Source organism: Carya illinoinensis, chromosome 13, assembly GCF_018687715.1.
Source record: "Carya illinoinensis cultivar Pawnee chromosome 13, C.illinoinensisPawnee_v1, whole genome shotgun sequence".
NCBI lineage: Eukaryota > Viridiplantae > Streptophyta > Magnoliopsida > Fagales > Juglandaceae > Carya > Carya illinoinensis.
The window spans coordinates 1,864,824-1,892,230 of record NC_056764.1 but is presented as its reverse complement, the minus strand read 5'-3'; the positions used below and the strand labels follow the sequence as shown (position 1 = coordinate 1,892,230).

Here is a 27,407-nt window from a genome sequence, read left to right as displayed (position 1 = left end):
GGGAGGGAGGGAACTTTGAACTTGAAAATTATAATGACTATGGAATTAGGAATGGTCAGCTGATTGGCCTGGTCAAACCATTCATTCCAGTCAAATATAAATGTTTCTCCACATGATCCTAACGCCTAACTAGCTTGTGATCACTATAAATACAAGCCTCCAACCCTCTCTACCTCCATTCTCAACTTTTCATTCTCAACCATTCTCGACCTTTCATCTATAGCACAGAAATACAACGAAAAAGAGAGAAGCTGATCTCAATCCGTATTTTTCATGGCTTCCCTACAAACTTCACCTCTGCTATGCCCTTCATCTTCTTCTTCAAAGAAAATCCATGCTGCTATTCACGTCCCAAAGCTTCCAAGATTCCAGCCTAATTTCTCGGTTCCAAAAATTCCAACCAGAGATCTGGTTGAGGATATGAACATAAGGGATGCTTTCCCAAATACAGTCTCGATAGAAAAAAGCATTACTACCAGACCTATTGATGTTAAATCATGCAACTCCAGTGCTAATGTTGTGAATTCCCAACTCTATGCCATCTTAGAGGCCGTCTCTGACAGAGTGGAGATGCATGCCAACATTGGAGAGCAACGTGATAACTGGAACACCCTTCTTTTGAACTCCATCAACATGATAACTCTCACCGCTTCGACCTTGGCAGGCGTTGCAGCCATTGGGGGCGCCGGAGTGCCACTTTTGGCTCTGAAATTATCGTCCGCGCTCTTGTTTTCTGCTGCCACAGGGATGTTGCTTTTTATGAACAAAATCCAGCCTTCACAACTTGCCGAGGAACAGCGTAATGCTGCAAGATTGTTCAGGCAGCTCCAGAGCCAAATCCAGACTATTATTGCTCTACGTACTCCAACTCAGGAGGATGTGAAAAAGGTTATGGCCAGTGTCTTGGCCCTTGACAAAGCCTACCCACTTCCCTTGCTGGGAGCCATGCTTGACAAGTTCCCCGCAACGTTCGAACCTGCTGTTTGGTGGCCTGAAAATCTGTTCAGAGAGACAAACAAATCAAATGTAGGGAAACAACAGTACATGAAGATGGAGAAGAATGGATGGAGTGAGGAACTGGAAGTGGAAATGAGAGATGTCATCCAAGTTGTGAAGAGAAAAGACATTGAGGATTACGTAAGGCTAGGCAACTTGGCCCTGAAGATCAACAAGACTTTAGCCATCTCTGGCCCATTGCTTACCGGCATTGCAGCCATTGGCTCTGCTTTTGTGGGTAATGGATCGTGGGCAGCCGTTGTAGCAGTGACTGCAGGGGCTTTAGCAAGCACTGTTACTGCTTTCGAGCATGGTGGGCAAGTTGGGATGGTGTTTGAGATGTATAGAAACTGCGCTGGCTTCTTCCGCGGATTAGAAGAATCAATTGAAGGCACACTTGAAGAAAAAGATTTGCAGAAAAGAGAAAACGGGAAGTTGTTTGAGATGAAGGTGGCTTTGCAGCTTGGAAGAAGCTTGTCACAGCTCAGGGAACTTGCAAGAAAATCAGCTTCTTCCCATACCGATGGAATTGAAGTAGATGAATTTGCAAGCAAGCTTTTTTGATTCTGATTAACGGTCCATTCTGTCGTTAATTCTTTGATTCTTTTTTACACCAAATTCTTTGTATAATCAACAATGTAACAGAGAAATGTAAACTTTATTTCTTTGATTCTTTTTAAGACAAACTCTTGTTATAACGTTAAAAAATTCGATACGAAAACGCCGATTCCAATTATATCTTGCATGCACCTGCTGAAAGGGACCCCCCACCCCCACCCCCACCAAAAAGGAAGGTAAATTGACGGCTTTGGTTGATGGCTGAACATGTGGCAGACTATTCAAAAAGTATGGTCCGATTGGATGGCTTAGATTTTCTGAAAGTTGACTATTCTTGCACAAGGCCGATTTACAAACATGGGAAATGCTTCACCCACTTAGGGTGGTGGTGGCCACCGATTGAGGGAGATTATTATTATTTTTTTACTTAATAATTAAGTTGTTATAAACTATCTTGAATTGTATGACCACATTTAGCTAGCCATCAAATGTATAGTGCTAGTCGTCAAATGCATAGTGCATAGTGCTGGCATAGTAAGCTAGCCGTCAAATGCATAGTGCTAGTCGTCAAAAGCATAGTCCCATTTGTACTCCTATATATATCGTTGAATCCTTTAAGGAATTCATAAGTTTCATAACCTATATATGAGCTCTATCTCTTTTCTCTCTCCTTTTGAAAGTTTTATAACACGTTATGTCTCTCTCTTTTCAATGATTTCATAACACGTTATCAGCACGAAAGTTCTGACGATTTTGAAGCTAGTAGTCCTCTACTTCAAGTAAGTTTTTCAATATATTTTTATAGTTTCCAAAATGAATATGAAATGTTACATTACTTAATGAAAACTCTATACTTATGTTCTTGATTTATATATGTAAAAAATGTCAAATCTTACAAAATTGAAATTCGTTGCTCTTGACATTTCTGAAAAAAATTATTTATCTTGGATCCTTGATGCTGAGATCCATCTGGATGCGATGAACCTGGAAAATACAATTAAAGAAGGAAATCAAGGGTCCCTGCAGGACCGTGCTAAGGCAATGATTTTCCTTCGGCACCATCTTCATGAAGAATTAAAAACTGAGTATCTAACGGTGAAAGATCCACTTATTTTGTGGAATGATTTAAGTGAGATATATGAACACCAGAAAACTGTAATCCTTCCAAAAGCTCGTCATGATTGGATGCACCTGAGGTTGCAAGACTTCAAGAGTGTTAGTGAGTATAACTCTGCACTCTTTAAAATTAGCTCGCTATTGAAATTATGTGATGAAAAAGTCACTAATGATGACTTGTTACAGAAGACATATACTACTTTTCATGCCTCGAATGTGCTCCTGCAGCAGCAGTATCGAGAGCGAAAGTTCAAAAAATATTCTGAACTTATATCTTGTCTTCTATTAGCTGAGCAAAATAATGAGCTTTTGTTAAGAAATCACCAGTCACGTCTTACTGGTTCTATATCATTCCCTGAAGTGAATGGTACTAGATTTACATCATTCCCAGAAGCGAATGGTGCATCTTTTCAAAGAAAACGAGGGCGTGGACGTGATAGGAAAAACTATAGAAGTGGAGGTCCTAGAAGTGACCACACTAAAAGGGACAATAATAGATATACACCGTACCACCAGAAGTGGTTCAACTCAAAGAAGGGCAAAGGTCTTCAAAATAAATTTTTAAAGAAAGATGAAGATGGATGCCATAGATGTGATATGACTGGACATTGGGCTCGTGTCTGTCGTACAGATAAGCACTTGGTTGACTTATACCAATCTTCTATAAAAGAAAAAACAAAGAAATTTGAAACAAATTTTGCTGAACCATCATATGCTTTAGATTCTATAGATGGAGAAGATATTACAAGTCTTGATGTTTCTGATTTCTTTAAGGATTCTAGTGGTAGAGTTGATTATGAAAGTGTTTCTTTTTAATTAATGTATTTCCTTTATCTTATTATAAAATATTTTTATATTCTGCAATGTTTTTTAGTAATGAAAGTTTTATTTATTCTTTTATACTTGTTATAAATTATTGATGATATGATTTATCTGAGAATGGAAATGGAGAATCCTTGAAGGATCGCCCTAAATCAATAATTTTATTGAGTATCTCATATGAGTGATACTTGTACCAAAATCTCATTATGATTTATGCACTTGAAGTTGCATAATTGAAATTGTGGAAAGAATATATATTTGAATGAACGTCTCGAATGTGCTCCTGAAATAATAATATCGAGTATGCTCCTGAAGTAGCAATATGAAATGTAAACTTTCACAATATATTCTAAATTTGTATCAGGTCTTTCAGTGACTGAGCAAAATAATGAGTTTTTGATAAGAATCATTAGTCACGTCTTACTAGATCTATATCATTCTCTGAAGTGAATGATAATGAATTTATATCATTCTATTTCCTGAAGTGAAAAGAATGATGCGTTTCATTCAAAGAAACTAAGAGATTGGACGTGATAATAAATATCTTTTCGGGCCAGAAGCTCGTATTGGAAAAACTGTAAGCTTTCTCTTTGAGATGATATTATACAAATTATTGAATCAAATATTATGATGCATCAAAAGGTAATATGATTCAAAATATTTGTATCTTTTCATGGTTATCTTGATCATCCAAAATCAATTACGATAAGTCGAATGATTTCCATATGGACGTCCATAAAAGAATCAGAATATTCTTTTACTATAAAGTCTTACCACTAGAAGTGGAAAGAAAAATTTGCTTGAAACAAATAAGATAAAATTATTCGATATTATCTTGATTTTCATATGTGAACCAGAAGTTCAGATGATAATTAAATTTTGGATGCAATAAGATAAAAATGTCTCATATTCTAGCTGCTAAAATCCCAGCGAGAACTGAAGTCCCTGTAGGACAATTAAGAAATTCAGCAGTCTGAAAGCATATGAGACTTATTGATACAAAAGGTACTGCATTTCAAAAGAGAAAGGCACAAATAATTTGGTACTCCTGAAGAGACCATACCCACAAAACAAGCAATAAAGTCCATCCAAATTCTCTGTATAAAATTCTCCTATATAAACTCTTGAAGAGTACCTCCTGAAGAGGTTTTTCATGAAAATGTCTTCCCTTAAAGAGGGACAGATACCTGAAAATAACGAGATCTCGTTACATTTTATGAATAATGGAGAAATTATGGATAGAAATAAAATCGTTGTCGACAACGTATTTCCATATGAGATGGCAATTGACATTACCAGAAGTAATGATGAAAGTGAATCAAGAATCGTCGAAAAATACGACGTAAAATATTGACCAAATTTGAAAGAAATAATTCCTGCAGAATTGATTCACTAGTAAAATATGATGCATCGGGACTTATAGTCTAAACACCTAAAGAGGTGATGCTTGTTGAATGTCAGTGGGTATTTATGGAAAGGAAATAAAAATGTGATATATAAATCACGAGTCAGTTTCTCAATTCCTGCATAATTGATATCACTAAGTAAAATGTGATAAATATGAACTTGAAGTCCAAACACCTAAAGATGTGATTTTTGTTAAATATCAGTGGATATTTATATACATGATATAAAAAGCCTGAAGTTTTTAATATGAAAATGTGATATAGAAATCACAAGTTAATTTCTCGAAAAAACAATATTGATATGATTTTAAAGTGGTTGAAATCATATTGAGATTTTTATTAGCTTGAAACTTACTGAGAGTTTGGATATACATGATTAACTGCATATTTATATGGATCATTGGATCATGATATATATATATATATATGAAAATCCCTGAAGGATAGAAAATGTCTGAAGCTTCTAATATGAATACATCTGGAAATATGTATTCTATCAAGTTTCAAAGATCCTTATATGATCTAAAGCAATCCAAACGCAAATGGAAACAAGCTATTATTGCAGTTTATATATATAATTTAAATGTCATTGAGGCTCCATAAGAGCTCATAAAAACTGCACATATTTGAAATATAAATCTGAAACCCTTGCGGCTTCAAAGGGAAGATGGATGATGCTATTAGTCATAAAATATCATTTTTTAATACAATTAGTATTTCAGATTCATATTATGGGTTTGATAAGAAGTGTGCATTATTAAAGAAGAAATAAAAGGGAACACACAGAACATCTACCAAAAGATAGAAACACAAATATGAATATTTGTGAAATATTATTTTATTATCTTGAAGCAAGAATTACAGAAATTTGAGGCGCTTTGCCTCATTCTTCAAACGCTCTTGTTCTTCAAGAATCTGCATGGCATCTGTAACAGTCAGCTAGAAATTTAACAGTGAAATTTCTATTGGCTTTAGGAATCTCGTGAAGACCCGATAAGTTTTCACTAATCTATTAATCGTATAGTTGATGTTATTACTCACTATGGTATCAGAAGTATGTTTTTAATTATTGTAGATAGTTAGAAAATTTTAATAGGACACATGGAAAGATTTTAGCCACCTTACTCTTCCAAGTATACTCTCCACTTTTGGAAAATAGCCTAAGCTAATTTTGTGGATATTATTGGATAAAAATAAAAATAAAAATAAATATCTTGAGGTAATTTTCGTGAATATTATTGGGTAAAAATATTTTGAGTTGATTTTTATAGATATTATTAGATAAAAATATCTTAAGTTGATTTTTGTAGATATTATTGGATAGAATATTATGAGATAATCTTTTATAGATATTTTGGGTAGGAGAAAACTACACTCAACTCTCAACTCCAGCTTTATCATCTTTTTTATCTCGTCCATAAGTATCTCTAGCCATCACCTACAAACTTATCTTCATTTACACGTTCCTTTAAAAGAATATCAAATACTCTCTCTCGGACAGCTTTTAGAAATTCTTTTACATGCCCATTTCGAAACTTTTTTCCTCGTGATCACACTTGAAGTTTTATAAGAAACGCGAAAATCGAAGTAAGTTAGCTTTTAACTTACTAGCAGTCTACTGTGTATGTGTGCTAAACTAAGGAACTACAGTGTATATATGTATGTTATCATATATGTCATGCCATGCCAAGTTATCACGTAATTGTCTATTATACAGAATTTATTCTGTCATCAATTTTTATCTGTTACATGATATATTCTGTCATGTATTACTATACATTACAAGTATGTCATGTTAAATATGTTGACTATTATATGTTATGCCATGTTACGAAATGTTTCTATCTCAAGTTGGTCATGTATTTCAAGTTATGTTCAAATCATGTTATGTTACGTCAGGGTTTCAGTCATTTCGTATCCCAGTCACGTTTCATCTTGATTACTTATGTATGGGGTCACAGCAATTGTGACGCATACACTACGTGAGACACAGCAATTGTGACACGTAGAATACATGGGGCCACAATAACTGTGGAGTATGTATTTAAGCAGTTAAAGAATAAGTTTCCGTAGAATACATGGGGCCACAACAACTGTGGAGTATGTATTTTTCATGTTAAGTCAAGTTTGTGTATAATACATGGGGCCACAATAACTGTGGAGTATGTATTTACAAGTAGAATACATGGGGCCACAACAACTGTGGAGTATGTATTTTTCATGTCAAGTCAAGTTTTAGATCAAGTTCATGTCAAGTCAAGTTTCAGAATAAGTTCACGATAAGTTAAGTTTCATATCATGTTCATGTTAAGTCAATTTAAGTTATGTCAATTATGCTATGTTGTACGCCAAGTTATGCTTTAATTACTTATGAATTTGATTATGCATTTATGTTTTTACTGTCATCCATGCATCATTAGCTTGTGTGGAAATTTTTTTGTTAACTTACTGAGATTTGTAATCAAATCTCACTTTGGTAGTCTCAACTACCATTTCCCCCGAATGGTAGATCTTGTTACAGGACCTGAAGGAGAATCAGGAGCTGATCAACTAGACACAATTGACTAAGCGACGGTGCGACATCAATGTTAAAATAGTAATTAACGTAAATTACTACTTGTACGATTGAGTTGCATCTCCAGTACTTTTTGGATCATAACCATTTTAGACTAGTGTTGTGATCTTAGTTGTTCAATGGGTTTTTATGTATGAAGTATGTTTTAAGCATTTGAGATATTTTCAATTTGGTGCATAGTATTGCTAAAGAAAAAATTTATCCGCTGCGAATGTTGCATATTGTTAGATACATATTAGGAATATTGCATCTTATATGTCATGAACGGGGGCAGGTAACCTTGTGTTGCATGTCTCGACGCTTCAAATGTCCGTCCGATCCCAAACAAAATTTGGGGGCGTCACAGCATCCCTATCTAAAGGGGTGGGCAATCGAAAAGAAGATTTAAGCAAAGATTTTAAATTCTTATTCTCTTGCTTTATTGATTCTATCTTCATGTTGGACTCCAGAAGAAATCGCTGAAGTATAGCAATATTCTCGTGGAGATTGTCAACTCCACAAGTTCTGGATTGCAGTCGCTGAGAAAATGCGATAATAGATAATGAGTATCGGGTACCGAGACTCACAAGCTCATAGATAGCTTCATTATCTGACCTATGAGTCAGATTATTATATTGCATGATAGTACCTGTGGTAGAAGCAGGAACAGCTGATGAACGAGGTGCAGAGTACCTCATATATTGGCCATGAGAAGATCGCTGAGCCATTGTAGGATAAGAATGCAGAAAGATATTGCAGAGTAAAAATGCAGTATGATTACAGAAAAGTGAAGAAGATGAGATGCGAATGAAGATGAGCTGGATATCTCTTTTATAGAGAAAATTATGATACAACATCTCTCGTGAAGCAAGAGAAAAGAGACAAAATATAGTTTCATAGCTCTGCGACGCCTAACAGCACACCTGACAGCTGCGGCACCTGACAGCACGCTTGACACCTACAGAGGAGTTGAAAATCCGCGATGCTTGTCTGATCTTAAAAGGCTGGCCACCATTTTTATTAAAAAATGAGGTTAGTGGTTTAATGTTGATGAATTCTCCACTAACTGTGTTATTTACAAAAACTCCAGAAGAGTAGTGATGAGCAGAAAGATCCAGTTGTGATTATTTTATCAACATGGATCAAGTCCACAGTTAGTTGGATATACAGATGCGAGTTATCTTTCAGATACACACAAGAAGATCATTGCAATTCATGAGAAGAAAGTTGAAATTGATATCAAGAAGGTACGGTCAAGTAAAAATCTGGCAGATTTATTCACTAAAGCATTACCAACTGCAACATTTAAGAAGATTATGCAGAACATTGAAATGCGGAGGTTTGAAGACCTGTTATCATGCATTTTTCAGGGGAAGTAATGTCTTGAAGACTTGTGCTGATTGTACTCTTTTTCCTTCGCTAAGGTTTTATCCCACTGGGTTTTCCTTTGCAAGGTTTTCCTAAAGCACTCGGCGATACACATGAATACTGTACTCTTTTTCTTTCGCCATTGGTTTTTTTCCCACAGGGTTTTTCCTTGACAAGGTTTTAACGAGGCATATTTTTTAAATATGGTCATCCAAAAGGGAAGTGTTATAAACTATCTTGAATTGTATGACCACATTTAGCTAGCCATCAAATGCATAGTGCTAGTCGTCAAATGCATAGTGCTAGTGCATAGTGCTAACATAGTGAGCTAGTCGTCAAATGCATTGTGTATAGTGCTAGCATAGTGAGCTAGCCGTCAAATGCATAGTGCTAGTCGTCAAAAGCATAGTCCCCTTTGTACTCCTATATATATCGTTGAATCTTTTAAGGAATTCATAAGTTTCATAACCTCTCTGAACTTTATCTCTTTTCTCTCTCCTTTTGAAAGTTTTATAACACGTTATGCCTCTCTTTTTTCAATGATTTCATAACATAAGTAAATATTTTTAATGAATTTATGATTTTTAATTTTTTTTTTAAATTAATGAATTGAAAAAAATATTTGGAAAAAAAGAGAGAAAAAAAGACAATTTTTTTTTGACCTATTCGCAACTCTTTCGGTGGCCTACTGAGTCCTTATGTGGGAGTAGCACCACCCTTCAAACATTTTAGGGGACAAAATCCCCTATGTTATGTACAAGTTTTAAATAGATAAACTTCATACAAATTTTTTATTAAAAAATGGGTTCTGCTAATAAAAAAAAGTTTTTTCACATTTATTTTAAGCTATGTGATCTACTTTTTTTATAATGATCTGTATAAAATTTATCTATTTAAAACTTGTACAAATCATTTCTCAAGAAATATATATGATCATCTCTCTCCATCTTTTCTCTTGCAAAGCAGAGATAATATAAATAGTCTGATGATTTGATTCTATATATAATATGCTAAGGTTGAAAACTTGGAACTGCTGAACATGTTCATGAATGATATTCCACATTTGGAAATATTATATATATAATTAAATAAAAAAGAACTGATCAGGAGGTAAAACTTGGAGGATTGACAACATGGTGTTCAATGAATTAAACTAATTAAACTAATGTTTCTATTTTATATTATACTGTTTACATGACATGATTTGATTTAAAATATAAATTTTAAAATTTAAATTTTACAATTCAAATATTATTATATAAATGACGTGGATGATATATTCTAGACATCAATTTGAAAATAAAATAACTCATTCTTAATTAGTGAATTATGATCAGCAATGTCATGAAAAAAGGGGGCAAAAGAATATTCATGATATAAATGCATTTAGAAATAATATATCCACTGATACTATAATTACTGTTGAGCTTTCCTTTGATCAGGCTGATATTAAATTATCTTAAAGTTAAACAACTCTTGGAACAATAATATCTAATGTATCCGATCGAGGAATATTGTACTCATCAGTAAATAATTAGAAGACCCAGTCCAAACACACAGTTGGTAAAATATAATATGGAGTACTATAATTTCCTTGAACGCTTTCCCATTAATTTTGACGTATTAGTTCATCATCTTTTCCTCTTTGCGTGGATATGGAAGCTAGAGTGTGTACACAGACGTATTGAGTAATCTTAAATATAGTTATAGATTGTACACAAGTACTATTTTTTTTTTAAAAAAATGTATTATTCTAAAGTTAATTTTTTCATATCAGTCTCATATTTATTTATTTTTTTTAAAAAAAGGTTACAACACTTACGTAATTTATAATTACAAATATCATAATACAATCATTAACATTTCAATACAACATAAATGGTTTGTTTTTACTAAGAATTTTTGTTATATTTGGGACGGACGAATAATTGTACATTAGTAAAACAAAGTTGATCATATATTAATTATTATGGTAAAGTTTTATTATCATGAAAAATAAGAAAAATTAAATTGGACATAAATATTAAAAGGATCAGATAAACATCAGTAGCTATAACAAGATCTTAAGAAATATTCTTTGAGCATCTCAAACTTCATAAACATAATTAAGCGAGATAAAAACGTTGGGAAATCAGGGATGGGAAAAATACGAAGCGGCAGATGAGTGGTATGCATGATTCACTTGATCATACGTACGTACTTGCTTGGTCTAGCTTGTTTTCTTCTATTCAAATCTGATCCACGAAGAGCTAGCAGAGGATATAATTATATTCATGATCTTTTAATTTCCCGGGAATTCAAACTTAAGGGAAAGGAAGACTAGACCACAAACCATTACCATTGAATCCATATGGCAGCATGTCTTCGTTTTTGCCAAAACCCACGTTCTCATTCCATTTCAGCAAATCCATCAACCATTGATGATTCTGCGGTTCCATGTCTTCGTTTCTGCCAAAACCCACATTCTGATCAATAGGTTTCAGCAACTCCATTAACCATTGCTGATTCTCATGTACTGTTGGATCCAATATGGCCGTATCAGTTGTGTTCTTTGCTGCCTGATCATTCTTCTGATCTAGATCATGAGGACTACTACTGATCATATGGCTGCTCGTCGCTGTCACAACTTGGGGAGGAGGCATTTGATGAGCCTGAAGTGACTTAATCTTCTCTTCAATTTCCTCTATATTTTTCTCAACGAGCCATCCCAAGTCTTTCAAGTCGACAACACTCAGATTTTGCAACCCTTGATCACCAACCAAGCTCCTGTACATGACTTGGGTCATCTCCTTCTCCCGGTTCTCTCTCTGCTGTTTCTTCAGCTGTTCCTCAGCTTTGCTAATCCTTTGCCTCAGGAAACCATCCTGGTTCACCATTTTTCTGCTTTGTTCCGCCTCGGGCATCTTCCTAAACTTCACAATTGCACGTTGGACTCCCATGGCGGATGGCCAAACCTCAGGTTGCGAGTCATAGGGACAGTAAATAATTGCGCACGTTTGGATTCCACAAAGGGTACTAAGCTCACTCATCTTCTTCATCAGTCCCTTCTTCCTTTTCTTGAAAGTAGCCTTCCTTGCACTATCATTTGTGATGTATGCAAGCTTAACTTTCTTTCTTGTCATGTCTGGATCGAGGCTAGCTAGCTAACTTTGCTAGAGATGATTTAACAAGCGGAAATATGGGTAGGATGGGTGTTAGCTTTTTTCCCCAAAAAGCATGGTATATGTAGTAGTAAATTAATGTAGAAGATATGAATCTTTTAAGTTAAAGGCCTTTGCTAATGTAGAAGATATCATGGGCTTGAATAGCGAGCGAGAGATATGGACTGGTTGGCAAATATATTGTTTGTACGATTCATATTTCGGTTTCTGTATTTATTGTAGCCATTATAAATAATATATCTTAAGTTGTTTATTCTGGTAATTTCATTAAATTACTCTACAAATCTCAGCCTACCAATTTAATTAATTTAAGAGCTAGATCTACCACGAAGATCATACAAATTATATATATCCTGATACGTACGAAATTGATTACATAATCGAGTGATCTTGATAATCAAATATTAATTCCATCGTATGTATACCCTTTTAGAAGAGATATGAAAATGATTATGATGAAATCATCCAGAAAAAATCTCCCTATTTAGAAGATTAGGGAAACGTACGTATAATATAGAACAAATGGATAATTAATTTGGGATCGTTTGTTTTATCCTTCATTAATTAATTGGATATGTTCTCACAAACCGTACGTGCAAACGTGCTTGCTTGCTCGATTCACTGTACTTCTGAAACGTAATAATTTACACGTACATTCGCTAGACTTTCCCGATCTCTATCCATATATATGCGTGAATGCATGCATGGAGACGTAGCCAATTAGCGAAGTCATGATGATCATGGGTACTTAGCTTATACGTAAAGAGGTACACAAATCACATAGGTAGATAACATGGAAATCAATACACGAATTCTATAGATTATAATCGAAATCTATTTTCCCGTCACATCATCACTTAGTACAAAAAAAAAAAAAAATCTTCATATCTTAATTTTTTTTAATAGCTGTAATGAACCTCACAACAGGAGATTATCATGTGTTTATAGGTACGTACCAGTTTGTAAATTATAAGAACTCTAGATTATATATGTGTGTGCAACACCAACAATATTCATGTATAAGAGGCGAGAATGATCGCTAACAATCATGTGCATGCCAAATCATGGGGTTCAACATACAATTGAACAACAACTAAATAATTAATTGGGGAATGGTCGGGCAGAGTGGGTAAATGGATCAGCTCGATCTGCAGAATGCATCAGCACAGCAGGGGCGCTGCTGTTTCCTGATGCCACATCAGGCTGGTCTGCCGGGGGGTCGAATCCACTTGCATCAGGCTGCTTAGGCTCATGCTTGGCTGCTTCCCTTTCGACCTTTTGCCCGGCCTTGGCCACATGCATTCCCATTGCAGCTTCGGCCTCTTTCGCCAGTCTCACCTCATGAGCAACCTCCATTCTAGCTTTTGCTATATCTTTTTCGGCCTGAGTTTTTAATTAAGTTGATAAGCATAACATTACATGCAGCTTTTATTTGATACCGCATTTAATTACCCTTCGAACTTTGGTTGGTAGTTAAGAAGTGAAGAATCCATAAATAACTAAAAATTGGCATTATATTTGTACTTATAAATACTTAGCACCCCAAAAACAGTAACTATGAAAGTTCTTATATGTGATCATCATATGATATTTCTTCTTAATTACCTTCTCTTCGGCCTTTGCTTCGGCCTTGGCCTTGCGCATCTCATTCATGTCATGCAGCTTGTCCTTCACAGCCTGCATTTTCTCACTACTCTGGTCCCAGTCTTCTTCACGTACAACCTACGAAAACTCGAATGAAGTTGTCTTTGTTTTTTGCGAGCAAACACATTAATGCCGAATGGCACCACTCACACATAAATATATATATATATATATATAGAATTTCACAAGTTCGTTCCCCCCCCCCCCCCCCCCCCCCCCCCCTCTCTCTCTCTCTCTCTCTCCTTATTTTGTGGCTCTGGACATGACAAGCGTCGTGATTGCAGATTTAATAGCAAGTTCTGAACACTTGAGGACACAGATTAATCTAGCGCAATCATCCAGGCCGAAAATAACGATTCAATAATGAGATCCAATTCTTATGATAAATTACTGAAGAATGGCTCATCTCCTGCCCGACTCGATTGTAAATTTGTAACCGATCGCATTTACCATTTTATATCACTTCATAAAATACTAAATATAGTCCCCTTCATGATGCACACAGTGTATCAATCTGGAAAAACACCGACTATTAATCTGCCTTCAGTTACATAACACTGCACCGAAGCCAGTGGGAAGAATTTATAAGAAAGTGAAGCAATCTTAAGTTTTGCTAGGTCAGATCGTTCCTGAATGCACTAAACCACTAGCACTACTATTCATATATCCTCTCTTTACATGTATCACTTCGCATATATTCAAGCGTTCTACGTGCTCTTCAGAGACATAGCATACCAACATTACAGTAACAGTAATCAACATGTTTTACATGCATCTCAATGACTCAGCACAAACATTACAGTGACAAGATAGCATTTTGATATCATCATTACACTCTTTCAACCTTGTTTCCCATTCAAACGTTCTGTCTTTAAATACTCGCAACTTTATTCATCCTAGGAAACTTGCAGCAGAAATACGGCCAAATTATTTGCCTTCAGATCTACCACAGAGTTCTAGCTTCCACGGTAAGTACTGAACGAGAATGGTGAAAGAAGCAGAGGAACATGAAAATGTTCCTTCCCCTGCGACTCTCTGATTTCAAACACAACAGAAACATAAGGAAAGAACCCAGCTGGGTTGTACTTACCAGTGTTGAAACTTATTCTGTATATCCCAGGGTCCACTACATTAACTATGCTCGTCAATTGACCACTTCGTCCATCATTATCTGTAGTTGAAGATCCTTGAAAGATCCAACCTCCGATGTCTGTCTCACCAAATAATGGACGGGGTTGAGTGCCCTTCCACATTTCCAATCGTACTTCAATCCCAGCAGCTGGACACCCTCGGGAAACATCCAAGACATGAGTTGTAATGGGTGGACGAGTTCGAGTTGGAATTTGAAATGTTTTCACAGCTGTTGCTTCAGAAGTGACATTTAAATGGCCTCCAATAATGCTCACACGATCTTCTAAAAAAAAAAAAAGAAATGAAAAAGGGAACAGATTTGGCATGAATTCAAATGATAGAAAAACATGTAAGGAAGGGTAAGAGACCTATCTCAGGATGGGGTTGTGAACAATTAAAAGTTGGGGAGAAGTAGGAAGCAAAAGGAAGATATCACAGAAACTTCAAAGAGCCATAGAACTAGGCAAGAATTTTCAGAGTAACTATAACTATAAATTAATCTCAAGGAGAAAGAAACTAGGAAAAAGTTGATAGCATGTGACAAACGCTTTTAAATTTTGTTATATGATGCACATTTTTGAGATTTAGGAAGCAGGCCCGTTCAATCCTGGACCACACACCTTTTGGAGAACTCGCTAAGTGTAGGACCTTTGTACCTGGTACAGAGCTCACCACACTGCACCTACAATTTATCCCACTGTATTTGTTTATAAAGTATTTTCTTCAGAGAATGTGTCTGTTGGGGTAAAGCAACACCTAAACCTGAGATTTAATAATTTGACCAAGTATATTCCCTTTTCAGATATAGAAAAAGTTGTTCTAAAACAAAACGAAAAATAAGTACCTTCTACTTTCTTTGCAACAACTGCAGGATACTGGTCAATTGTATCTTTAGCTTTGCTTGAAAAGAGCTTTGCAAGGCGTAGTTCCGTTATTTTCATTTGCTCCTGAGCAGCAATCTCAAACTCAATTATGGGCCTATTTGGGTATCGATTCTGCAAAGATAAAAGAATCAAAAACCATTTACACCAAACAGCCACCTACAAACTCCGAAGGCCTTCCAAATGAATTTCATCTAGAGAGAAATCAGGTGCAATTTTACATTCAGTTGATCAATATGAGAAACAATTACGTAAAGTCAGACAGTATAGTTTTTAAACAAGCACCATAGTTTCCTCTATCTCATGAAATTATAGGCAAAAATCAGGTAACCATCTCCCAGCACTATTAAATTTACGCTACAGAGCAAAAGAAGAACTGCCATACGTGAAATTGTTTACCGATTACATGGAACGAGAAAAATCTCTTAAGACACCCAAGATAATTCTGGCACTTAATGATGGCAATCGTATTTCCACAAAATCATGCTCACCATATTATGTTCGGTTGAAAATTAAACTTCAACTTAAAATTTACCTTCAATTCTGCAAGTATTTCATCAGAAGTTCTCCCGGATGCACATATGAGAAATACAAAACCAAACTTTTCCCTATATCGAGCATTCCATTCGGAGAGTTCCTGCACAGGCCAAGCAGACATATTAATGCAACGACTGATGAGCAGATTTAAGTGAATTAAGTGGTGGACATCCCCCCTTTCCCCTTCTTTCTGGAAGGTTCTTGATATATAGCAAGAAGAAAACATCAATTTGATTTGCTTGTTTCCAAAAAATGTATCATGAGGAAGGTACAGGCTATCTTCAGATAGATATCTCTAGTCATCAGAGGTGGGGGCGGGGCATCGATATCTTAAAATAGATAATAGTCTATTCTATTTTGTGGCGACAGCATACTAACCTGTAAGGTAGAACTAGTAGCAGTTGCAACAGCAGTCGATTGCTCTCCCTTGCTCCACCTACAAAAATTTTCTTGATCAATCACTTGCCTTGCAAAGGCAAATAAGAAAAATAATCATTCCTACGGCACAAAAAGCAGGAGAATGGGGAAGGGGCTGGAGATGACAACAAATTAATTGGGAACAACAGAAGCCATTTCACTTAATTCCTCCTCCGATTTTCAATTTGCGGGAAATCTTATAATAAACAGTATGCAACTACACTAAGATCTCGATCACTCAAAAGAATAATAAAGTAAAGGAATTTAGACTAAAATTTTAACGAAGAACTCAACTGGGCGCTGGTGGGACTTGTGCGGTGGTGGTGGGAAGTAGGGGTGGAATCACCGATCTGGGGATGAGCGGAAAAAGCTTGGAGCCAAGCATTAACGTCAACCTTGTTGAACCATATGTCTCTTGCGGCACGGACGGCTTCTTCCAGTGAAGCGAAAGGGGAGGCCAAAGCCATTTCCTTGGCGAATTTGGTGCTTCCGCAGCATGCTAGGAAGTCCTTCTCTTCAAAGCCCAATTCCATTGCTTTAGTTCTCTCCCCCACTCGGTGCGTGTAAAAATCTCTGTTTTTCGTGAGAAAGCTGAAGCCGAACGCTGAGATGGCTGAAAGCCTGAATGGTACACAGCCTCGACTGCCCAATAAAAATTAAAAGATCACTGCCCATTTACTAATTATAAGATATTAAGAATTTTTTTTAAATACATTTTTAATATTCTTAACTATTAAAAAAATTAAAAAAATATATAATTTTATTAATAATCATTTTTTTAACCATTAAATAAAATAAAAAATAAAAAAATTAAATACAAAATAAGTAATAAATGAGTAGTAAAATTGTAACAATCCTAATCATTTTTCAAAATAAAAACAGAATAGTCCCATTTTGTGGTTTAATTTTTGAGATTCTTTAACAATTAAATTAATAATTTACTAGTGTCAATTTTTATTTTTAAAATAAATTTATATAATATAACATAGAAAAAAGAAAAAGGTAATTTATAAAATTTTAATTTATTTCCTAAATGATCAAAATTATTGATTTGATTAACATGTTTTCATATTTTGTACAAAATGAAACATATGACATAATTTTTACAAACATATCTGAATTATTTAAGGCATAAAATGACCACTTTTATTTAAGATGTAAATTGAAGTTAAAAACATTATTTTTTTTTCAAATTAAAAAATTACAAAAACCAAGATGAAGATATGACTTTTAAAAACATTTATGTGTTTTTATTTCTATTTATATCTCTGAAAATATAATGTAAGATTAATAAAATAAAATAGAATATTTTCAAATGAAATAATCGGTTGACCCTTAAGAAAATTGGAAATTTTGAAATTATGTTGAGATTTATAATTGTGTCGGATATTGTCACCATAGAAAACTATTCTATTGTGACTATTTAGGAAGTGGACAATTACCAAAGTAAACTGTTGTCAACAGCGCGCCCAACAGAGGTAGCCGCTCTGCATAAGGTGATCTTTGTATTGGTTTCTTCCAATGAATAAAATTATTGCTCATGTGTCACGCACAGGCTGCATGCATATCCTCATTATCGGTCTTTTCCTACTGTTGAATTTTTGTGCAGAATGCCTTGCAGCTTGCAGGAGACATCCTTCAAATGTAGAATGGCAGTTTGAGAAAGAGTTTTGTTATATATAAGGACAGTTGTGCACTAATCTGTGTATTAATATTGATTTATTCATACTTTAAATTTAAATTAATATTATTTTTAATAAAATCTACTTTTTAACCAATCACATCACATTGATGCACAAATTAGCGCACAATTATGCTTGCAACTATATTTTTCCTTCGAGAAAACATGACTGCTGCTACTCATGTTCTTTAGAATAAAAATCTGGGCCGCTATTAAGGGGCGGCTTAGTACAAATTAAGATTTAAGACAAAATTTAAATTAATTAATAGTAATTATAATATAATTAAATATAAATTATTATATGAAATATTTTTAATTTTTAATAAAATGATATTTTATTTAAAAAATTAAAATAAATTTTTTTAAACTTATATTTAATACAACAATTTAAAATAAGGCCTCGATACAAATCTCATCCCTCAATTTAGTAAGATCTTAAAAAATTATTTAAAATATAAATAATTTATTTTATTAAATATTAAATTTATCACTATGGAGCCTTGCACACATTGAAAAATATAAAAGTTATTTAAAATTTTATTTAATAAAATGGTTTTTATTATATTTTTAAATTTTAAAAAAAAAAAAAACACTTTATTTTTTGTTTTGAGAGCTTTATAAAAGGTGGTGGCCTTAGGCAATAGCCTAAATGGCTTACATTGAGCCGCCCTGCCCTACTTCTAAACTACCAAAATGTATTTTCTTAATAGGGCTCTTCACCCGGTTTCAGATCGAGTAAGAAAACATCTTAAATATGAATCTATAAACCTTAATATATATAGTATCTGGGTAAGACAAGAATTCATTGTAGTTTTGGTAGATTTTTAATTAGGCTCGGGCCTTGGAGAATTTTAGGCCCATTTTTAACTATTGAACCTATCCAACCCAACCCATAATTGGGGTTTACCTGCTAATTAATAAATTGTATTAAACCATTATATGACCGCACTGTATCTTTGATCTTCCATCTAAATAAAATCTTTTATAGTTCTATGAATGTAAACATGTAGCGAAATCACATAAATCTTATATTCATACGTGATTAATTTTGTTTTTCTTTATTTTTTCTCTTATATATCGTTGGTAACAATTATTACCTTTTATGATCATTAGAATAAACGATGGCGGCGGGTATCTCTTCATCATGCAGTAATGTTTTTAGGAAATTCATGATATAAATTTCTCTTTTTTTTTTTTTTTTTTTTTCTCTGAAGAGCCGGTAGCCACATATTCTAGTTGCCCCGTCCCAAGTTTATTGATGTGTCCTTATTTGTGACGGAGAAAAATTATGATTACAAGCCAAGCATTGGGGTGTACAATTACTAAGAAAATAAAATCCACCCAAATACAAACCAACAAAGAAACCATAATAATAAACAAATCTAAACTAGCCTATAGACAAGAACTCATATAAACTAATCTAGTTGTAATATTTTTATTTTGTCCAACAGATAAAGATATCCAACGGATCACCAACACAATCATTAACGTGGTCTAGGGCTGTTCATCTGGGTTTTGGACTGGGTATCCGGATATACCCGACCCGGAATTCGGATTTCAAACCCGAGTCGGTTTTCGGCCCAGTATACGCGGGTTGCAACTTGGGCCGAAGCCCTAGTAAATTCGGATTTTTTGAAACTCGGAATCTGGGTTCCGGACTATACCTGTGTTAGTTTTTTTTTTTTTTTTTTTTAACAAAAACCCATATTATTTAGTTTCTTTCAAGAAGCATTTTTCTTTTAAATCTAAGAGCCTATATTATTTAGTTTCTTTCAAGAAAAAATGTTGTAAAGCATATTCTTTCATATATAAAACTAATTGCCTTTTTAACTAAATGCATCTAAAAAAACATAATACAATCACTACATATTTCATTATTTGGTATTTATACATTACAAAATACAAATTACAAAATATGAAATTACATATCAAAAGTGGATTACATAGAGCTACCAATACATAATATGTTTGCTTCATGCAATCAATACATTCCTTCACAATTGAATTTAATTTCTCATGAATTTCCTGTCTCAGAACAGCCATTGTTGGTTATATGCAAGATGTATTCAACATAAAGGTTTGTGATTATCTGCATGTATATACATGTTGAAACAAAATCAATATATCATATGAATTATTAAAAGTTATTAATTGGCCTGCTGATATTTTAAGTAAAGATATCAAACATAATCTTATGACTTAAAGCTACATTAATTAACCAAAAAATAAAGATAAAAACTGCCACTCTGTGGCATTAGTTGAATCTGGGACTACATGACAATACCTTCATTAAAGAAATAACAAGGAAACAAAAGAAAAAGGTAGAAATTAATATCTTACCATAATTAATAACGGTGAGGCACATACATGATATTGGAGAATATGGTAGTACCAAAGCCTGCACCCAACGTACATACATACATACCATTCTATTGAACAAATCGTTAAACTTTCAATAAGAAGTGGATAAAGAGAACCCTTTCTTTGACTTAGAAAATTATGGAAGGATTGTGCCAACTGTTTGTGTGTGGTTCAAACTTGAAAGAGGCCACTTGTGCATAAAATACTACAGGGTAGGATTGTATATCAATCGTCCCTTCCCAGGACTCCAACTTATGTGGGACCAACACCGGGCAAAACTCTTTTATCTTTTGCTTTTTGGTTACCATATCATGAAAATTTCTTGAATCTTTCGAGGCTTTCTTTTGATTGATAAGCACTATTAAGTTCAAGTCTATTCCCCTGTTCTTGTATGATCTCTACCGTTTTTTGTTTAACATTTGTCACCTTGTTTAGTTTCTTTAATCTTACAAGCTTTTGCAGACTCAAGACAGAAGTAATGTTCCTAACAATGGGGAAAATGCAGACTGCAAACTAATAAACCATTATAAACATTTCCTCACAACAGTAAATACATGTAGTTGGATTATTACTGTCGTGGGATCAAACTTAATAAACCAATTAACTTCAACTTCTATAAATGTTTTCTTTCATTATTGTTTTCTCCTAATAAACCCAGAAATATGTTTTTACCCATCATTATCAATTCTCAAACCATAAAAGTTACCTCAAAAAATGGCACACGCAAGCTTCAAGAATTTTGTGCACAAGCTGGAACACATTTGAAAAAGCAGAAGGCAAAAGTAGCATATCTAACAAAATAGAGAGAGAGAGACGGAGAAAAAACAACAGATCTAGCAAAATAAACCCACATCAGATTTGTTCAAAGGCATTGATCATAGAACAAAATAGATTCCAAAAAAAAACCCCCCACGTTTAAAAACAAAAAGATCAAATCTAGTAAAAGGCTATTTTTTCACAACCCAAAAAATAGCATATGTAACAAAATAGAGAGAGAGACGGAGAAAAAACAGCAGATCTAGCAAAATAAACCCACATCAGATCTGTTCAAAGGCATTGATCATAGTACACTTAACTACTGGTTCCCAAGTCAGCCACACATTTTCTTCTGAAGATCCACATTAAAGTTCAATGCATCTAGCTACTTTGAACTAAAACAAAAATTCTTACATTTAAACATTCATATCAAAATAGACCCAAATCAACAAAGTAATAAAAGAGTCCTCAAAGATCTAAAGAAGGATGCAACAGATCTTACCTGAACAAAAGCTACACAAGCCGTAACAGAGAACCAAAACTACACAGACCCAAATCGGAATAACGCACTTATACGCTTTATTTCAATTTACTGAGTACCTTCAACCCAACAATAAAGAACCATAACTAAAAAGATGCAAGAATAATATAAGAAAAAAAAATTAGTGAAGATTGTCGAGAAATTTTGGCAAGAAAATAGTTAGAGGAAGGTAAAATGCTCATCCCATGGTGGCTGAGTGGCAATTTCCTCAACTATAGCAAAGGGATCGAGAGCTGGAAGCAGAGAGGAAGTGCCGACTGGTGAAACCCTAATCCTGAAATTCATTGTGCGTGAGAACAAATCTACATAAAAATACTCAAACATTTAAACAAATTTACATAAAAATACTCAAACATTTAAACAAATCTACATAAAAATACTCAAACATTCAAACATTCTCATAAAAAAAAAAACCCTAAAATCAACAAATAGAGAACACAACAGAGGGAAGAAAGAAAACATACCCAAACAAAAACCTTGGATCCGAAAGCACTTCCACCGTTCGGCAAGCTGCGCGATCAAAAGGAGATGACCGGTGAGCCATGGGATCAAATTTGGGTTCCCGACAAGACAAAAGCGCTAGCTTGGAGAGAGAGAGAGAGAGAGAGAGAGAGAGAGAGGCGAATGAGGTTGCATGGCAGAGCAGAGACTGAGAGAGAGGGGGGAAATCTGAAATAAGGGGCGCGGCTAGGGTTTTGCTTCTTTAGTTTATAACATCTGGGTAACGGGTTTTAAACCTGGATTCAGATTTAAAATCCGATATCCGGACCGGTTTAAACCGGTTTTTTGAATCCGGATTTGAGCCGGGATGGGCCGGATAAAATCCAGCCCGGTTGAACAGCCCTAATGTGGTCTCTACCCTCTGTGTTAGGAGAACAAATCCAGTAGTCCTATATTCACTCCAGAAATTTTGAATTGTTTAATCAAAATAATATATATTTTTATTAATTTAGTGATATTTAACAAATTGAATGTACTATGACTATTATTATATGACTATTATATATAATAATATATATTATTAGTACTAGATATGGTAATAAAACTATATATATCAAATTGTAAGGAATATATGATTTTGTACGTACCAGTTGTACGTATAATATAGCATCAGTAAATATATATATAGATCGATTCAATTATGAGTTTTTTTTTTTAAAGGATTCAATTATGAGTTGGGAAAAGTTGACATGACCTCAAATGTTACATATTTAAAATCTTATATGACCCAAAACCAATTATTTATTTATTAATTAATTAATAACATTTTTCTTCTGACAAAAACTTGGCATGAGTTGTACGTACCGAAATATAAAAATAAATAAAAATAAAAATAAAAAACTTTTTTTAAGTAAATGATTGTTCGATCCAAACCATGGCCGGAAGTACTCCAGAAGTACCACTACTAGGAAGTAACAAATCGCCTAGCTAATTGGACTTCAGACCTTCGATCGTAGGCATTAATTATTTATAATTAAAAACATTGACAAATATCGTATGGGACTCGCTAATTACGTACTTGAGCCGGCCAGGCCACCATCAGACGTTTAAATTGAAGTCTTGGTCAGTTGGTCGTATGTACTTGAATGGACAGTTTTCCCAACTCCCAAAGGACTAAGGAGTAGTAGTATTTATTGTATCATGGGACCATAAAATTTAGGTCAAACTACATTATCTCATCTCAGTACTGAACTTGGAAAAGTAATTATCATGCTGCATGTAACATCCTAGTATAGATCACCTACATTAACGCAGGTTGCTCGTGTTCTCTACAATCTTGAATCTTCTTGTAGCTAGGTAATTGACCAGCGCCCAACTACCAACCTCTTATGCACCACACACGCCTTTCAACAATATTTTCCAAAAGTCACTGTTCTGAATTCAACGTATAAGCTAACTACAATTGAATATATCATGTTGAGATATTGGTACTAGATTAATATACAAGAGAAGAGATCAAATATATAGCATGCTTTACTTTCTTTTTTAAGGTGGAAGAACGCTAGACGTTATGCCTCATATTAGTTGTCGGCAAGACTTGCTAGCTATATATATATATAGGATTATTTGAAGAGGTAAAGATTGAATTATTATTCCTCTCGTACGTGTTGCTGATCGAATTCATTAGCCTTTTTTACTTCAGAGGTACATGATGAAAAAGGTTTACCGATTAATTCCTTGTTTTGTTTCCAATGGCAAATTCTTCTAGTTTTTCAAGTTATATATTATAAAGCTATCAAAGAGATTTAGGGCATAGTTTGACCAGCAAATTATAGAGTTTGCGGTCCACACAAGAAAGCAACATACATAGCCCAACAAGTTTTTCTTGCTTGTATTTTAAATTAATTGCAATGTTCAAATGGATATTAAAAAAAAAAGCCATATATACTACAAGAATCTATGACTAATTATTTTCTGTAAAAATGATAATTTTTTACCAGAATAAATCTGTTTTATAATTAAGATATCCATAGACAATTCAAATCTCGAACATCCAATCAAACCCTAACCACCCAGAATAATTAATTTTGGCCTCATGTCCTACTCACAATTTGAAAGTTCTAATTGTCCCTCAAAAGGGGGATCGAAAACGAAAATGAGGAAGAGTGACCGACTAATTATAAATTAGTACTGGAAATAATTAATACATGATGATTTGCTCAAAAAATTAAACGACAAGTTTATTGCATGTTTTTATAAGTAGTTGGATGGATAGTTTCATTAATTTGACCACCTTAAGTACTTTGAATAAATTCAATAATTACATGAAAATTAAGATGGTGTTTATATTTTCTTGTTTTTCCTCTAGCTACCAAATTAATTAAATTCCATGGCAGAAGTCTAAATCGCCATAATTGTCAATAGGAAAAATCTAGTTGCAAGCACAATTACGCACTAGTATATGCACAAATCTAATGTAATTGGTCAAAAAATATATTTTATTGAAAACAGTGCTAATTTAAATTTTGAATATGAAGGAATCAGTATTGGTATACAAATTAGTATGCGACTTTACTTGTACGTAGTAAAACACTTGCCAATAATATGATATCATGAGTGACCAATATCTCAATATATATATATATATATATTTATACGTATGTTTGTTTTCTTTACCGTGTACATGATGCAGATGATTCCATTCCTAAATTCAATTGAATTCTATCAAAGTTAATTAGTTTGAAGGAGATTTGAGAGCATCCTCAAAGACTAGTAGTAGTACTCTTGCATGGATTAGTGGATTTTGTATTCGATCGTGATCTTCCTTATCAGAGCAGAAAAAAAAATCTAATCATAAATTAATTTGCTTATTCAAGGGATATTTCCGGCCTTAATCATGTATCAATAATGTTTAATCATGCATGAATGGCTCAAGGGGAGGATGCAATTCATTATCAAGAAATACAAGAAACGCTAATTCCATGTGATTAATCAATAGAAAAAAATGATAGGCACGTACAATATTATATATGATCATGATCATACGATAATCAAGAACAGATGGATATAAAGTACGTAACAAATTAAATTGAAAACTCCAAAATCCAAACAGAAAATTCGAAATAGAAAGCTGGGAAACATGACCAACCATATGTATTAATTTGATCTCTAAAACTTGAACTTTCTCGAGAAAATTATAACATTGATCTATCTCTGTATAATATATTAATTTCAGTTCGATCATCATCATCATCAACATTTTCTAATCTTTAGCAAGCTAGAATCATTCAGTACTATTCAGTAATGCCAAATATTCCTTCAACTCACTAGGAAAACAAGGGTAGCGCCTCCATGAATTGCCATGCAACTTGAATATCTTTATCGTCTTATCCTTGGTTGAAGAGCGACCATCGATGTGCAACAATGCCAAGAGCTTCTTCACGGATCCACAAACGACCATTTCCTCCAAAACTCTGTCCGTAGGGTGAAAGCTACAGATCAACAACAAAATCTTCACCACAATCTTTGTCACGGTACTCGAGAGATGCAACATTTTCTTGGAGATCGCAGCGATGCCCATGCCATGCTCCACTAACGCCTGCCTGCCTTCTGCGCATTCACAGAGTAATTTTAGCAACAGCAACGTTCTCTCGCATTTGGATCGGCTCGAGTCCGGGAGAAGCTCGATCAGAACACAAACTGCGCCGGCTTCTATTGCCCGTAATCGGCTTTTCTTTGAAGCTCCAAGTATTTCTATTAGAACTTCTAAGGCACATGAGCTTGCCTTGGTGCATATCTCGTCCGAAACCAGCTCTAACAAGGACTTGAAGAAATCTATACCTTGATCTTGAATGAAAGAATTCCAATCATGGTTACTTTTGGCCATCTTTTGGAATATGGTAATCGTGTATAGCCGGGCCTCAGCACTTCCTCTTTGGAGCATGATTTCCATGGACTTCATAGATTCGGGTTTGGATAACAATTCAAGGGCTTTTTCTTCCTCCGAAAATGGGAGTTTTTGCAGCACACCCAAGGCCTCTTCACAGGCTCTAAACGTTCCAAAATCGGAGCTCTCAGAGAGAATTTGTACAACTATTTGGACTAGTACTTCAACCCCATTAGATTGAATAAAATCGGCTTTGATCTCATCATCGCCTATTTCGATAATTGACTGGAGTTTCTTCAAGGAACTTACCTTGAAAGGCGAGGATTCAATCGTGTTGAGTAGTGACAAGATGTCATCATGCTTGACCGAAGGTCGAGAAGTCGACGATGACGATGACGACGAAGAGGAAGATTGCGATATTTCTTTATTTAACCAGGCAACGATGAGCCTCTTGAGGGTATGATTCGGGGTGATATCAAAGTTCTTGATGCTCTGCATTGTAGCCGGGCAGGTAGTCTTCTTGTAAGCAAAGAACCATTTCTCGATGTTCTTTCTTTCATAGCTGACGCCGGTGGAGATGGTAACCGGGTCTTTCATTAACTCCATGGAAATGGGGCACAGGAAATCATGAGGTGGAACATTCATGGTTAGATCTGGTTTCCTCTCTATCTCGTCCATTAATCTCAATGTGAAAGAGAGTATGAGGCTGTAGATAGGCTACATATATACGAATTAAAAAGGGTGTAGAGATTTTAAAGAAGGAAGAAATCAAAGTCAAAATCTAGTGGATGCCTTTGCTAGTTGTTAAACATGGAAACCACAGGGAAGGACGCTTGTTTATGGAGATTTGCAAAGTTCTCCTTCCTTTTTTTCATAAATACATATACATCTTAAATACTCTCTCTTTGCTGCCACTTTCTACGTACGCCAAGTATTAATAATTTGTAGAACTTTTCAGTGTACCCCAACATTTTCAAGTTTATTTTATTTCTATATATCCCTTCCAAAGATTAAAGATACCATGGCACCAAATCAGGTTATAAACATTGAACATGATTTACTGCAAATTACGTGTATATCTATATATCATGTCTATATATATATATATATATATATATTTCTTAATTTCTCTATTTTTGAATAAAGTGAG

The 27,407-nt window shown here is 34.4% G+C and overlaps 5 protein-coding genes across 6 annotated transcripts; 1 reads left to right on the top strand and 4 right to left on the bottom strand.

The window, feature by feature from the left end:
- The first annotated feature begins 200 nt into the window (after positions 1 to 200).
- On the top strand, positions 201 to 1,676 carry LOC122292771 (probable F-box protein At4g22030). Its single transcript, XM_043101264.1, has one exon. It carries the CDS (start codon positions 274 to 276, stop codon positions 1,558 to 1,560), a length of 1,287 nt encoding a protein of 428 aa, XP_042957198.1. The 5' UTR covers positions 201 to 273; the 3' UTR covers positions 1,561 to 1,676.
- Positions 1,677 to 11,123: 9,447 nt separating this feature from the next.
- Positions 11,124 to 11,942, bottom strand: LOC122292153 (agamous-like MADS-box protein AGL80). Its single transcript, XM_043100377.1, has one exon. The coding sequence runs from the start codon at positions 11,940 to 11,942 to the stop codon at positions 11,124 to 11,126; it is 819 nt and encodes a 272-aa protein (XP_042956311.1).
- A 904-nt stretch (positions 11,943 to 12,846) lies between these two features.
- Positions 12,847 to 13,785, bottom strand: LOC122292773 (late embryogenesis abundant protein 6-like). The gene is made up of 2 exons (XM_043101268.1): positions 13,587 to 13,785; positions 12,847 to 13,364 (listed from the first exon to the last, which is right to left on the bottom strand). The coding sequence occupies exons 1-2, from the start codon at positions 13,662 to 13,664 to the stop codon at positions 13,083 to 13,085; spliced, it is 360 nt and encodes a 119-aa protein (XP_042957202.1). The 5' UTR covers positions 13,665 to 13,785; the 3' UTR covers positions 12,847 to 13,082.
- Positions 13,786 to 14,251: 466 nt separating this feature from the next.
- On the bottom strand, positions 14,252 to 17,233 carry LOC122292772 (uric acid degradation bifunctional protein TTL). 2 transcript variants are annotated; one of them, XM_043101265.1, is made up of 5 exons: positions 16,886 to 17,233; positions 16,553 to 16,610; positions 16,173 to 16,274; positions 15,601 to 15,751; positions 14,252 to 15,039 (listed from the first exon to the last, which is right to left on the bottom strand). In XM_043101265.1, exons 1-5 carry the CDS (start codon positions 17,122 to 17,124, stop codon positions 14,582 to 14,584), a joined length of 1,008 nt encoding a protein of 335 aa, XP_042957199.1. In that variant the 5' UTR covers positions 17,125 to 17,233; the 3' UTR covers positions 14,252 to 14,581. The 2 variants fall into 2 exon arrangements, with proteins under 2 accessions (XP_042957199.1, XP_042957200.1); XM_043101266.1 differs by having other exon boundaries at positions 14,252 to 15,036.
- An 8,097-nt stretch (positions 17,234 to 25,330) lies between these two features.
- Positions 25,331 to 27,058, bottom strand: LOC122292660 (E3 ubiquitin-protein ligase PUB23-like). Its single transcript, XM_043101120.1, has one exon. It carries the CDS (start codon positions 26,933 to 26,935, stop codon positions 25,655 to 25,657), a length of 1,281 nt encoding a protein of 426 aa, XP_042957054.1. The 5' UTR covers positions 26,936 to 27,058; the 3' UTR covers positions 25,331 to 25,654.
- Positions 27,059 to 27,407: the final 349 nt, after the last annotated feature.